Source organism: Melanaphis sacchari, unplaced genomic scaffold (genome assembly GCF_002803265.2).
Source record: "Melanaphis sacchari strain LSU unplaced genomic scaffold, SCAv2.0 Contig4_pilon_pilon, whole genome shotgun sequence".
Lineage (NCBI taxonomy): Eukaryota > Metazoa > Arthropoda > Insecta > Hemiptera > Aphididae > Melanaphis > Melanaphis sacchari.
This window is the reverse complement of record NW_020271335.1, coordinates 4,457,394-4,472,111: the sequence shown is the minus strand read 5'-3', so window position 1 is coordinate 4,472,111 and position 14,718 is coordinate 4,457,394. Positions and strand designations below refer to the sequence as shown.

Sequence of the window (14,718 nt, the reverse complement as noted above, 5' to 3'; positions counted from 1 at the left end):
ATTATTTGAAAACCATGAATTAACTTTGGGCTAGTATAAAACTAGTATAAGCCTAAAATATATGTTGAAATATAAATATGTCTGAACATAAACGTTAATGCATAGAGTGTCTTTAGCGGTACTACTATTAAATACATTAAGTACTAAGTCTACATTTTCGATGAGTTATTAAACTTTTGAAATAAATTAGATGAAATATACAACTGAGTTTTAAATTATTTTGTGAAAAAAAATTAGGTAAATAAAATATAGATATGGGTATAACAGTATAATAAAAGATCACTAAAAACATGATGTATGAAAAAAATGCAATTGAAAATGTTCGTCTGTTAATTATTTATTTGTTGTAAAATAATATTGTATTTCAACGCAAATTTGACAGCTGAAACTTCTAGGTGTAATGGATATTAACGACACTTTTCATTGTTATATGAAAAAGTTAATTTTATAATTACATAAATAAAAATACATTACACTTTACATTATAATTAACCTTTTGTAAAAAATGTAGGAGACATGTGAGTATCTGACTAAAACTTTTGTTTTTCGTTGGATTTAAAAACGAACTACGGCAGACACCTATATTATTTAAATAATTTCAACAACATTATGTTTTCTGCTGAGATGTTTTTATTTATTTTGGCATTTTATACAATAACCATTTACTGATATTTATAAAAATTCAAATTCAAATCATTATCACCAATTAATGCTATAGCGGTTAAAAAATAATTCTGTTTGAATGTTTAGTCGCATTTTTATAAAAAAGACCATAAATAAAAAATCCTAAATCTTCTAAAGTTATCTTAATGCAATTTTATATATATTTGTTAATTTTTAATTTATTGAAATTCTTTGCCGAAAATTAAAGCAATTCGAAATAAATATACTATATAAATTATCTTTCAAAAATTATCAGTTTGAAAAGTAAATACAAACTGCTAAAAAATTAGTTTATTGATGTAATTTACGAAGGAAGTAACAGGCGGTATGAGGATAAATAGAAAACAGGTATATAGCTATAGCATGAGATTAGCTGATGATATTGTACTGCAGATAGAAAAAAGCGAAGACAACAGAACCTCATGCTTAACGGTTTGTCCAGAATTTAATAAATAGTACATAAAAATAAACGCTACCAAAACAAAAATATTGACAGCCTAAAGAGATTAAACATATACCCATTCAATTATAAAATTAAACAACATAAAATTCAAGAAGAAGAACAGTTTTGGTCTCTTAGAAATCTACCGTAACATCAAAAAAAGAATAGCTTTATTCAAGCAATTATCTATGAAGAAATGCAGTCTATTAACTAGTAAGCATTTAAACATTGAAACTAATAAAAAAATCATTAAAATATTTGAATGGAATGTGTTGTTATTTGGGTGTGAAATCTGGACCATCAGGAAAAACACAAGAGACAATTTAGAAGAAATAGAAATGTGGATCTGGATAAAAATGCATAAAACATCATGGGTTGAAACAAAAACAAACAAACAAGTATTATAAGATGAAAAGATAAAAATGATATAATGAGATACATATTAAAAAGGAAAACGAAATTAATAGGGCGCTTGTAAGGTTATAACTTATTTGTAAACAATATACTTGAAGAAAAAATCTTGAAGAAAAAACCAAGAGGACATCCAAGAACATCATATTTCTAAGACTTCAAGTACCTCGTGGATATAACATCCTATTCACAGTTGAGTAACAGAGCAAGCGACAGAGGCATTTGGCTATCAGAAGGTGCCGCCTTTAGATTATGATGATGATGAGTTGACAAGTAATGTTGATTTAGTCATACAAATAAAATTTAAAATTTAAAATTTAAAAAAAAACCGAAAAAATACTGAAATCTTCTTCAATATATTTTCTCAATAATAGAAAAAATAAAGGGGAAATAAATGTATTTCATTAGTGAACATTATTTTTTTTAAATATTAAAAAATGAACGTTTTTATAGCATTGGTAAGTCATGTTGATTTACACTTTTCATACTTATTAATTATTTGTGGAGAAGCTGGCCTAAAATTGTTTTATAATCTTTTCAATATATTTTTTAATGTTAAAAAAAAGTGTATGAAAAAATAATTTTTATTGATAAAAATATTTTTTGAACATACTAAAACATTGAAATTATCAATAAAACAAAACACATTAAAAATGCATGACATATATTTTCAATTTTTTCAAATTTTTTATTCAATTATTTACCAATGGTAATGAAAAGATAATTAATCAACAAAAATATTATCATAATTATTATTATTTTTTATAATTCAAAAAAAAAAAAAAAACGATTGATAGTTGTATGAAAATCTCAAAATTAAGGCAAAAACGGAAAAAAGTAGAAAACCGATATTTCAAATAACGAACATAGATGACTAAACGAAGCAATTGCTATTGATATAATACACACACGTCGTGAAAATCGCGAGTAAACAAAAATAATAGGAATTACTCTATATTTTCTGCTACTCGACTTGTCAGTGAAATCCCCGTGTAAAAAGATCACGTGGTTAAAGAAAAAAACAATGTGAATAAAGAAAAAGATAATAGGCAAATATAACGCAAGCATCATGAATAGAAATATGAGAATAAGTAAAAATATGGATTTATGAGAATGATTAATGATTATATAAAAATAAGAAGGTTTTGTTTCTTAAGGGAAGTATGCATGAAAGTTTGCATGTTTTTATATTTTCAAAAAAAAAAAATTTTTGTAACATTAAAAATATAGAACTTTTTCAGGCTTTTCCATAAATAATTAGTATGTGTGAATCAGTATGATTTATAAAAATTTCCATGTTTTAATAATTAAAATAAAGTTTTTCACTAATTAACTACTTTTTCTAATACCGAAGGAGATTTCATAATTTTTTAATGATTTTTTGAATAAAATTAACATAATTCGTTCACTACGTCAATTTTATTTTGTATTAATAATTGTTTAAGCTGATATTTTTGTAGGATAATTTACATGGTATATTCATTTCAAATTGTTTTAGTTTCCTGATAAGAATTTTTGTTATTTGTATTTTTTTAAGCAAATACAAATGAAAAAAAAAACAATGACATTTTTTAAATATTAACAAACATACATACAATTGAATTCAGAGACCTTAAGGTATCTTTGGGGGTTTAAAATATATGAAAGAATTCAGAAAATTTTATTTTACGATCCTTTTCATGAAAATTCGGTTATGCATACAATCAGGAAAAAATTTTTTGGATCACCCTACCTATGTATATTTTATTTTTTTGGTTTACGAGTACTTAGAATAAAGGTATAATAATGATATAAATTTATCACGATATATTGTTGATTATTGAAAAATTATATCTGTGAAATTTGTGAGAAATGCATACAATATGTTATAGTATAGACTTATCCTGTTTCAAGGATCAGGTTGTTATTGATGGCAAACAGCATATAACCTTCCTAAGGCTCTATCCTACACTCGTTTTACGTACACATGAAGCATATAAATCGAGTTCAATATGTTTGTTGACCCTTAGTTATTTTATTAGTCAATAAGAATGGAATATATATTGAATATGTATGAGTTTGTATCTGAAACATACAATTATATTTCGAATATTCACGGTTTGATTTAGAAGAAAAATCTTATAATACATAATATTCCTATTACAGTTTAAAAAAAAAAATATATATTTATATATATATACAATATACATGTATAAATAGAGAAAAAAATATGACCAATGCCGTTGGTTTACAATGTTCACCCATCAATGCGTGTATACGTTTACTTACAATCTTATATCGTATCAAGAAGAGTAGTCTTTTAGAAAATCTACGACCCGTTTGGTGTGCACGAGTTGAATGTGTGTTTATTTTCTCAAAAGTCATGACAAATTTGTTGCTTATTCAGGGTCGAATTTGCAAGAAATAAACGGAACGTCTCTTGTATACAATTATTTGGAGTGGATATTTCATTTTTTTTTTATTGGAGACTAAAAGTCGTAAATCAATGTAAAAATAACTTTTTGATATTATTTTTTTAAATGAAAAAAAAGTAATAAATCGTTTTTGAATTTTATGAATGAAATAAAATTAAAATATATAAAATACAAATAGGTGAATTATACAAATTGCAAAATATATAGTAATAAGAACCGGAAAATATTTTTTAGATTTTAGTTATCAAGAATAATAACCATATTCATTGTTGATGTTATTTAAATATTATAATTTTTTTTTTATATAATATATAGTTCATATAGATATATGCATAATTGTTATATGTAATAAGAGGAGAGAAAACGAATAGTTGGATATTAAATGAATAAAATCCACCCCATTAGGTTAGGTTAGGATTTAAAAGTAATTAAATAAAAATATCATGATATAACTTTCTTATGAGTCTGTGACGAGGGTTTTCAGAGGGTAAAAAATATCAAAATTATTTATGATTGGATTTCGATGGTTTTCTTTTCTAGAAAAATAAATTTGTAAAATAATGTAGCTCCATTCTTAATCGATTTAATTCCAAGGTCATTGTGAAAGGTTATATTAGAAATAAAAGTTGGAGTGTTATTATTTTACGGATTATGATGTTTTAAAATATTTTTTATCTGATTAACATGGTTATATCTTGCATATCAATAATGATTTTAATAGTGCTTGATAAAATAACAGTTCTATTTTTAGTAATTTTGTTATTTTAATATTATAAAAATAAAACGTTACAATATAATATTTTACCAATTGATTTTTTTTTAAATTAAATAAAAAAAAAAATTTAAAAATATATTTTTATAAAACTAGAGTTTTATGAATATTTTTTACAGTGTTCAAAGGTTTTCCAAGAAAACCATTAGAAAATTAAAAAATACATTTGTTCTTCCAAGTGCAAGAGCTCAAAGCACTATCTCAAATAGAATTATGTTTTGAGTAAATCTGATCTAAACATAATAATATTATAACGTTGACATATACAGTACAGTGTAATAAACTAACAACGGTCAAATATGCTTAACGTTGCTTATAACCATTGTAGCCACAAAATCCACGATAGTACGGATGCATTTGACTTTAAAGTGGTTATATAATTTGAATTTCGTGTTATAATAAAGATGTTTTTCTATGTTTGTAACATATCACGATGTTGATTATTTCACACCACCATTTTAAAAGTTCGTTAAATATCTGTGCATTAATAATAGTTTATTATTTTTATTAAAGTGTAGATATAAATTAAAAAACTCGTTGTTTTGGTTACTGTACTCCTATCTTTTAGTTTCTACTATGAATACTAACTATCTATGTATTATATTAAAATTAAATATTGAAATTAATTAATTACGGTATTCTAAATCAATAACCGTATAAATTTAAGCTTGTTTTTATCTACTTATTGTACATAATTAGATAAATCTATATTAAAATGTTATAAGGTGGTATGGTGATAATATGATTTAAGAAAATAGAAATATTTTATAGTATTACATAATCATTAAAACAATATACAAAATAATTCACGCGAGAAAAAAAAGTCGTTTTCGTGTGATGTTTATGTATAAAATAATTGTAAATAAATAATAATTTATTCATATGCGAAAGTATACAAACAAAAAAATAACTTAAATTAATTTAGCATTATTATAATTTATATATATAAAAAAAATTACGATATGTGATTATATTTAATGAACTTAAAAATCTCTAATCGATGTAAAAGTGTTATTATCTAAAATTTAAGTAGATGAGTATGTACAATGTTTTGTTTTTAAATTACTTTAGGTTCTTTAAATTCTAAATGTATTATTCTCTAAAATTGATTTTTCTAAATTATTTATTAAAATTTACTTTAATACAATTAAAATGTAAGAATTTAAACTTGTAATGAAATTATTAAGTTATAAAAGGTAGCTTATTTATTTTAATTATATTTATAAATATCTAGTTATTTATTTTTAAATAACAAAACAATTTCTAAATTATAAGTGAGGCAATTATTGTAAAAATGTTCGTCTAAAATATTTTGTAATTTTAAAACCTGAAAAAAAACTCATTTTATAATATATATTATTTTCCATCAACAGAAATTCGATGAATATAAAGACAATGAAAATTGTAAATGATTAATATCATTATAATCGTAAAAAATTAATATTAAATTTATACTTTAATAAAATTATAATTATATGACAGCTGATATCTGTTAGTCATCTATCGTGATAAGTAAATATTATATTATAAATATTTTTAATTTAAAAAAAAAATAAAATAAATTGTAAGTATTAAATATTGAATGTTATTTATAACGATTCGTTGTATTATATTGTGTGTCGTGCATAAATGTATCCCAGGATACAAACGTTATTGTATAATGCGTTAAATATATATACATATATATATATATATATATATAAACGTCTATGCATGAGTGTGTGTGTGTGCGTGTTATATACACTCCTAAAATATGTGGATTAGTTTCCATCGTAAAAATGATGATAATAATTTATGATTTGACATTGGATGTATATTACTGGCAAGAATAATTTACAATAAATCGTATAAGGTAAAATGCAATTGAAAATTTCTAGATGTATATAAATACAATATTCTTACCTAAATCCATTTGTATGAGTGCAGTAATATATATATTATAAATGGTGTTCTTAATGTATAAGAGATCATATTTTGACGGAAAAATTATGTGCTATCTGATCAATAATTCAAATGACAACCACAGAAAATTCTCTATGATAAGATTCACAAGCAAATCCGTAATAGTATTGATAGATTGGAAGAGGGATGTGTGATATATTTTAATATAGTGTTCACAAAGTATGTATATCATACCATAATGGATTATAATAAATATTTAAACTGTATAAAATACGATTATTTAATTTTAATTTATACCTGGTAGAGTGCAAGAATAAATTTTAAAAAATGAGCGATTTAATATACCATTATCATTATTATAACCTTAAATGCCAATTTTTATAGTGAAATATGTATTCTTAAAAAAATCCAAAATGCATTGAAGAATTTAAACTGAAGCGTTAACTAAAAAATCTAAAAATAGATTATATTTGAAGAACATAAAAGGTACCTAAAATAAAATATTTTGTGGCTATAAAGTGTTACTAAAAATATCGATAGTATTAATATATATAACAAGTCGACTAGAAAATGCGATAAGCCTCATAGTAATAAAAAATATATTAATTAAATTACTTGAACAACTCGAGTAGTAAAAATTGAAATAGAATAAAAATCAAATTTTATTTTTAGTATTCATGTGTTGCTTATTAGAAAAATAAAATATATAAAAAATGGTAAATTTAAAGAATACGACAAAATTAATTTAAAAGTTTAAAAAACTTTATAGAAATACCAAACAAAGTGAAACTAAAATAGACGTGTAAATATTATATGTATTAATAACATTTAAAATTTTGCTTTTTCTGTATCATAGAACAAATTTCTACCTTATTATACTTGATAGTAAGGAATTAAAATATAAAAAGTATATAAATGCTAGTATAAATATAGAAGTAATAGAAGTAGTAGTAGTAGTAGTAATAGTAGTAGAGTAATAAATTAAAATGAAATTGCGTAAGTGCAGTCATTGCCCAATGAAATACTCTCAAAGTTAACTATGTCAAAAAAATACATTTAATTGAATGCGATATGTTTATGTAAAAAATAATGAATACAATAAAAATATAATATTATGAGCAGTGATAAGTAATACGCACGATATAAATAACGTAAATAAAAATAACGTATTAACATATTATTATTAAATCTGTATGAACTAACTTGTACTATTTTCTTTTCCCGTTTGAAGAATGGTTGTGCAAACGGATTCGTTATAATAAGTTATAATAATATTATTAATATTATGTACTTGTACATGAAGACGCAATATTGTAACCTCCATGATACATATTTATATAATAGTTATACATATTATTCGAAAACTATTAGAATAGAAATGTGTTTAATTCCAATTTAAAATACGTAATATGTCTTATTACAATATAAGAACACAAACACGACGAGAATACGGTTAAGGAGCTTTGCGGCGACTTTAGTGCAGATTATATTCGGTTGGGCCGTTGGGCGTTGTGTATGGATTGGCGCGTATAATATTATATAAACACGGCGACAAGCATAAGGGATCGATGGATGGCGGGGGGAGGGTGTTAGCACAGTGAAAATAGTAGACGAAAATAAGAAGAAAGTCATACGGTGTATCCGTAAGGAACTTCACGCGGGGTTGTTCGAAGCCATTAATCACATTACGGGCAGGGACGATAAGAGGTGACCGAAAAACAGACTGCGCGTGGTACTAGAATTGATTAAAACGTTTTATCATTGTCAGTATTTTTCACGTAGCGGTCAAAAGCCGCCGAGACACTGCCGACCGTTATTACAGGTTTCAGAGTATTATTAGGATTATTGTTCATAATTCGCCCTTTTAGACATAATGAAATCCAACTGTCAACTGCGTCACCTTTATAGTTCTATAATATTGTATAGGTATTTATAGTTAAGTATAGGTATGTACGATATTATACGTCTCTGATGGACGATGGTTTGCATTGCCACCGACGTCGCCCCTTTTTATAGTACAGAGCGATTTACCAAGCATGCTCACCTTATTTTTTTTCTTTAAAATTCAAATATTTGAAATATAATTTTTAAGTTTTTAAATATACCTATTTAAAGACAATATTTTTAAGTTCTTAAAATGTTTTGTATTACTTGAAAAATATCTTGTAGAGATACGAAATTCAATTTTCAAAATAAAAACCTCTCCCCCTTTTCTAATATTAATTATTAAGTAGATATTTTTTTAGAAAAATTTGACGAGTTCAAACCAAATAAGTAATTATTGAGTTATTAAATTTATTTATTAAGGATCAATAAAAATTGGTTTATATGTTATGGACTATTATTGTGGGTAAGGTGAGTTAAATAATTTAGTATTTTATATTGACTTATCAATATTTATAATTTGTATAAATAGTCTAAGTATAATAACATTAGTACCAATGTTACACCTAATTTTTTGTAAAACCATTTATGATTTTTATTCATCATTTAAATATTTTAATAATTGTAAAACTACTCGTTCAAATTTTGAATAATGAAAATGAAAATGAAAAAAAAAAATATGATCTACTAAGTAATTTACTGTAAATAAGGAAAGAGCGGTTAATTTAAAAAATAGAACTTACATAACTCTTTTGTGCTATATTTGGTGAATTACTCTGTATAACAACCAGTGCGTGCGATAATAATATTATTATGACCCCAACCCTAACCTGCGAGTATCTGTGCTTCTGCGCATACACAATCATCATAATATAACAAAGATTGATGGCTGATTACAGCTATCGTATCAAACAAAAGAAAACTATTTTTTGATCTCCTAACTATTATTTTCAAAATTCTAACTTTAAACGATTTTGAAAAAAATATTGTGACTATAGATTTTCGATATTTTTCAACTGAGAAATTAACAACTTATGAGGAACTTTGCATTACATTTTCAAACATTTCTACCTAGCAAATAATCTTTATTAACATTTATAGAAAAAAATAAAAATATTTTGAAAATGTTATCGTAAATAAAAAACGATAATATTAACATTTTATGAAAATTTTAAGTTACTACGGTTATTTGTTTTTGATTTACATCAAAAAAACAAAATTAGTCAAAAATTAGACACGAGTAAAAATTCTCGTTTTTCCTTAATTTTTTTGTTTTGTTTTTACGATTATAAAAAATAAAAATGACAATTTTTAAGTTTGAAATCTCTTAAATATAAACTAGATCCAATTTAAAATTCAAAACCAACCTCTTTTTTGAAAATTTGAGTATTTCATCGACAAATTATCGTGTACTTGTTTCACAAAAATACATTATTATAAAATCAATACATTCATCCCTCTGCTCAGAATTAATAATATTGTGAAAGGTAAGTGTTATTGTAGTAAGAATGTAATGTTCTATAAAACGAATTTATCTCACTTATTAATGTGCTTAAAAATCCATTACAAATTAGGAGAGAAGAGTTAGGTTAACTACTGTAAATCGTACTTATTTTCATTCATTTTTAAAATTGTTGTGTGTGATGTTTTTAAATGTTTCCAAATGCACCTACTTATGTTCCTATATCGTAGGTGAAATTTAAATTAGGTAATTAAATACGCATAAACCAGATTCTACTGTTATAATTAATTATTTATCAAGATAAGTATTAACTATTGCAATTTGCAATACTATATAAATGAAAGGACATGAATACTTAGTTTATTAGGTACCTTAATATTCTAAGGGCTAATATAATTTCCAACTAAAATGTAATTGTTTATTTTTTTGGAGAGCAAAACAAATAGTATTTAACTAATTTCTATTAGTTATAATACAATTTTATACAGTTTCTATTACATTTGATTGAAACGCCATGTTAGAATGTAAATAGTAATACTAATCGCAAACTATTTGTTATTATAAAAATGAATATATCAAAATGAACTTTTGAGTTAATGATAAACCTTATTTTATTGTTCTTTTTTATTTTATTTTATCAGCTAATATTTTAGAACCTTGAAATGGATTGAGATCATTCCCGTATTCTCCGTGCAATGTTTTGAATAGTTATTTTAAAATGCTTTTATTTCTTAAAAAATAAATATATTTAGTAGATACAAAGTCTCGTGTATTAAATTATAGCTTTTATGAATCGTAGATACAACTCGTTTTTAATTTTTACGAACATTGGTCACACTCACCTCCACCGCAAGACACTGAACAACCCGTGCCTATTTTGGCCCAGTGGTGTAGATCCTTGGAACACGACGTACCGTCTCCGCCGCAGACTCCGCACTCATCTACGCTGGCCTTTGATCCAATTTCTAAATTGCAGCCGACTCTCTGTGAATAATGTAACGTACACTATGTGTTATCATAATTTTAGTAGAGGGTAAACTAATTATTATTATTGTAAAAATATTAAAATATATTACAGTGAGACACTGCTTTAGAGTTTTTGGTCTTTAAGTCGTAAAAAATAAAATAATATTAAATGTCTATGAAATATTAAATAAAAACCAAGTACAGTCTACAGTTTTTTATCACAATGTGGGTTTTAAACGTAGTTTATTCGAATCATCATATTAATTTTAGGTAGTTTTAAAATGTTTTAATCCCATAATCCACGGCATCACTATTCTTTTTTATTAGTTGATGTCGAGTTCTCTTAATCTTTATATTTACCCAAATATGCATTAACTAATTTACACATTATTTAATAAACTTAGCATTAAAAAAAATCATCCCAAGTAGGGCATAAAAATTAATTATTTTTATTATTATTATTATTTTTTTTTTTAAGTTGGATAAATCAATTTTTTTTATATACCTAATATATGAATTAATAACCATTATTAATTTTTTAATCTAAATGTTAACTGAACTATCAACTGATTCGAGTAATTTTCTTTTCATTGAGTTTCCGACTTTTAGATAAGTTGTATTTATTATAGGAGCATTCATCCTTTATATTTTAATTTATAATATTATGTATACCAATTGTATGCTGTTTCTAGATCTCACCTGACACACGCCGTCGATACACATGTCCAATGATCCTAGCCTGCACCTGGTGCCATCTCGCACCCTTGGGGCCATTTCTTCCACTCGACCCTTGGAATCGACGCACATCAGCGTGCAAGGGCTCTCCTCGTCGTAGTAAGGGTGCCATTCTACGGTCTCACCGTCGTACGGCTGATCGTTGTAGGCTGAACACTGCACCGCTCGGAAATCCAATCCGTCAGGACACGGCTGTAGAGAAAACAATACATTAGTAAGAAAATGTACAAAATTACTTTTTTAATGATAGAACAGTTTCAAAGAAAAACAACGTAAAATATGTAAGTAAACGCTTTAAAAAAACGAGGATTTGAGATCGAAATTATAATTTGCGAGAAAATGGTTATGTGATTGACAATGAATTGAAAACACCCTGTAAAGTCTCACAGTCTTTGCGTAACGAGTTCAATTTAAAAACGTATTCGATCACGGTTGTATTCCTCGTCCTTACGTGTGTTTCCAGACTGTTCCCACTAGTGCTACGAAATTTATGGCTACTGTAATGGTGTTCGAAACTCAAGTATTATAATACAAGTATGTGATATATAGCATAAAATATTTTTTCCATGTTAATCGATGTTTAAAAAACAATTTTTATATACAAAGGAAAAACATTTGAAACAATAGAATAGAAATAAAGAGAATGTGTGTATACATGTATAGGTACTATATAATATATATGTATATTGTATAATATGTATGTATATTATGTTACATACGGCGATGCTGTAGAGAATTATTTTCATCTCAGAACGAGTGAATTCTCGAGCGCATAAATCACGATGTTAAAAACAAAGCTTAGAAAAGTTAGTTTATTTACGATTTTTTTGTCATAGTGTGTGGAGTGAAATTAGTTTATATAAGGCAATAAGTGTCAAAGAATTTACCAAAAATAGGCCAATTTCCAGTTGTTTTTTTTTTTTTTTACAAATGTTTATGGACAAAATTCAAGTCACATGTCATAATACAAAACCATTACTAGCTACATTATTATGATCAACTGTTATAATAATCGAGTGTTATTAATTATTAAGTATAGATTATTTATTATCGTCAAATAATATTCAACATGTCAAAACATATTAAATTGTTATGCGAAATTATATAAATTTAATATTACGTACGATAGCGCCATGATAATGACAAACAGTACTCTGTTAGAACAATTTATATCAATTGTATGAAAAAATATTTTTTATGTATAACAATAGAAATAAATATATGATGTATATTATATTTTTATGTAAAAATATTTGCAATTCAATATAGTAAGTTATGATATATTAATCAACGCTATAATTAGAAATAAGTAAGAACAATAAAGACGTAAAGTTGAAATTTTAAAATGATTTGTCTTTAGGAACCTAAATATTATGCAATTAACAATGGGTTACTTTAGAATACACATTAAAATAATTTATTCTTATAAGCTCTACATGGCTGTTCTAATGAATTATTTGCTTTAGATGATGATGACTTAAGCTGTAAAGTAAACACAAATTTTTATCGATAACTTATCAAAATCTACGAGTAAAGCAATAATAAGATATTAAATTTAAACTATTTTTTTTACACCATTAAGAAAAAAAAAATGCTGTACTATAAATCCGAGAAGTTTCTTATTAATAATAGTTTTTATTTTTTAAATTGTAAAATTAACCTAAATAATACGTTTAATATTTATATACTTAATCGATTTGTAAAACACGCACAATGAGTCTAAAAAAAGGCGATGGCCATTCGAATATAAAATAAATGTAGATAAACATAAAAACATGTCGAATTATTACAAGAACAAAAAAAAAAAAAAAAAAACAACTGAAGTAGTGTTTTATGTGATGAATATATAACTACTGCGTTCAATTGTAAATCAAGACAATTTTTATAAGTAACGAAAAGAAATAAAAGCCGATTTATTACTCGATCATTGTCATTAAAAATGAATAAATTTAGTAAATTGAAGTGTATCAGCCTATATGCAGTCTAGACACATATATTATCAATGATACAACCATAATTCATTTATTAAATAATATAATAAAATATTAATCTTAAAAATGATTGTCGTAAATCTTGTGCGTATTTAAATCATAATATTATCTTGGAAGCTTTTTTTATTAATAAATGACTAAATCTTATATTGGTTTCAGAACACAGCTAATATTCAATACTTTTTTAAAACCAGGTAAACATATTATTGACTTAATGTTGTCTAAAATAATATTTATCTCTAGATCAGATCATTAATATTTATTATTAAATATTAATTCAAATATCTGAGCACGTTTTAATTATTTAAAACATGCACTATTATAGATGTGAACTTTTAATAAATATAATTTTTCGTAATTTCCACAAAAAAACAATAAGTTTATACAAATTTTATGAGATTTTTTTTATTTCACGATAATAATTATTCAATACAGTTAATCATAAAAATCTAAAAATGGCTCAAAACAAATATGTTTTCGAATAATATTAATTTTTCTATAAGTATGTAAAAGCAAACTTAAAATAAATGTTATAAAATCTTTAGCATGGTGGAATCATATCGGCTTAACTGTTTAAACAGACAAATATAATTTACTACAAATAAGTCATAGTTTAATTTTACAATACTTGGGGTCTGGAGATTAAAACTTTAATGATTTGGTTCCAATAACATGGAATGATCTCCTAACTTCTGATTACCTTTTGAAATTAATATTGTGAAATACAAATGCCAAGGGTTGTGTATAAGAAATTACGTACAAAACATATTTGTGCACAATGTCTGGGAAATGGATGCCAAAATTACAACGAGCCAAACGTGTAATAAATGAAGATGACCTGGAAACCTCATACTTAGAAATAAATTATTTAGACGATGATTATGTGGTATTATAACATGTTAAAAATTAATAGTATTATTCACGTAATTCTTAGAATATTCGTGTAATTGTTATCTCTATAAAGACAAGAAACCTACATTAATTACAATAAACGAAAAATGACAGGATAGTAATTTTAAGTCAAAAACCTATTTATATTTTAACTATCGTAAATTATTACACAAATGTCAGTTTAA

At 24.8% G+C, this 14,718-nt stretch overlaps 1 protein-coding gene across 5 annotated transcripts in view; it reads right to left on the bottom strand.

Moving 5' to 3' along the window:
* Positions 1-14,718, bottom strand: part of LOC112598707 (ADAMTS-like protein 1) — a 171,162-nt gene that overhangs the window by 75,425 nt on the left and 81,019 nt on the right. For all 5 annotated transcript variants that reach the window (XM_025345267.1, XM_025345262.1, XM_025345265.1 and 2 more), the window contains 2 exons: positions 11,616-11,843; positions 10,793-10,934 (listed from right to left, as the gene is read on the bottom strand). In XM_025345267.1, the coding sequence (XP_025201052.1) occupies positions 10,793-10,934; positions 11,616-11,843 (370 nt within the window). The remainder of the gene's footprint in view (positions 1-10,792; positions 10,935-11,615; positions 11,844-14,718) is intronic.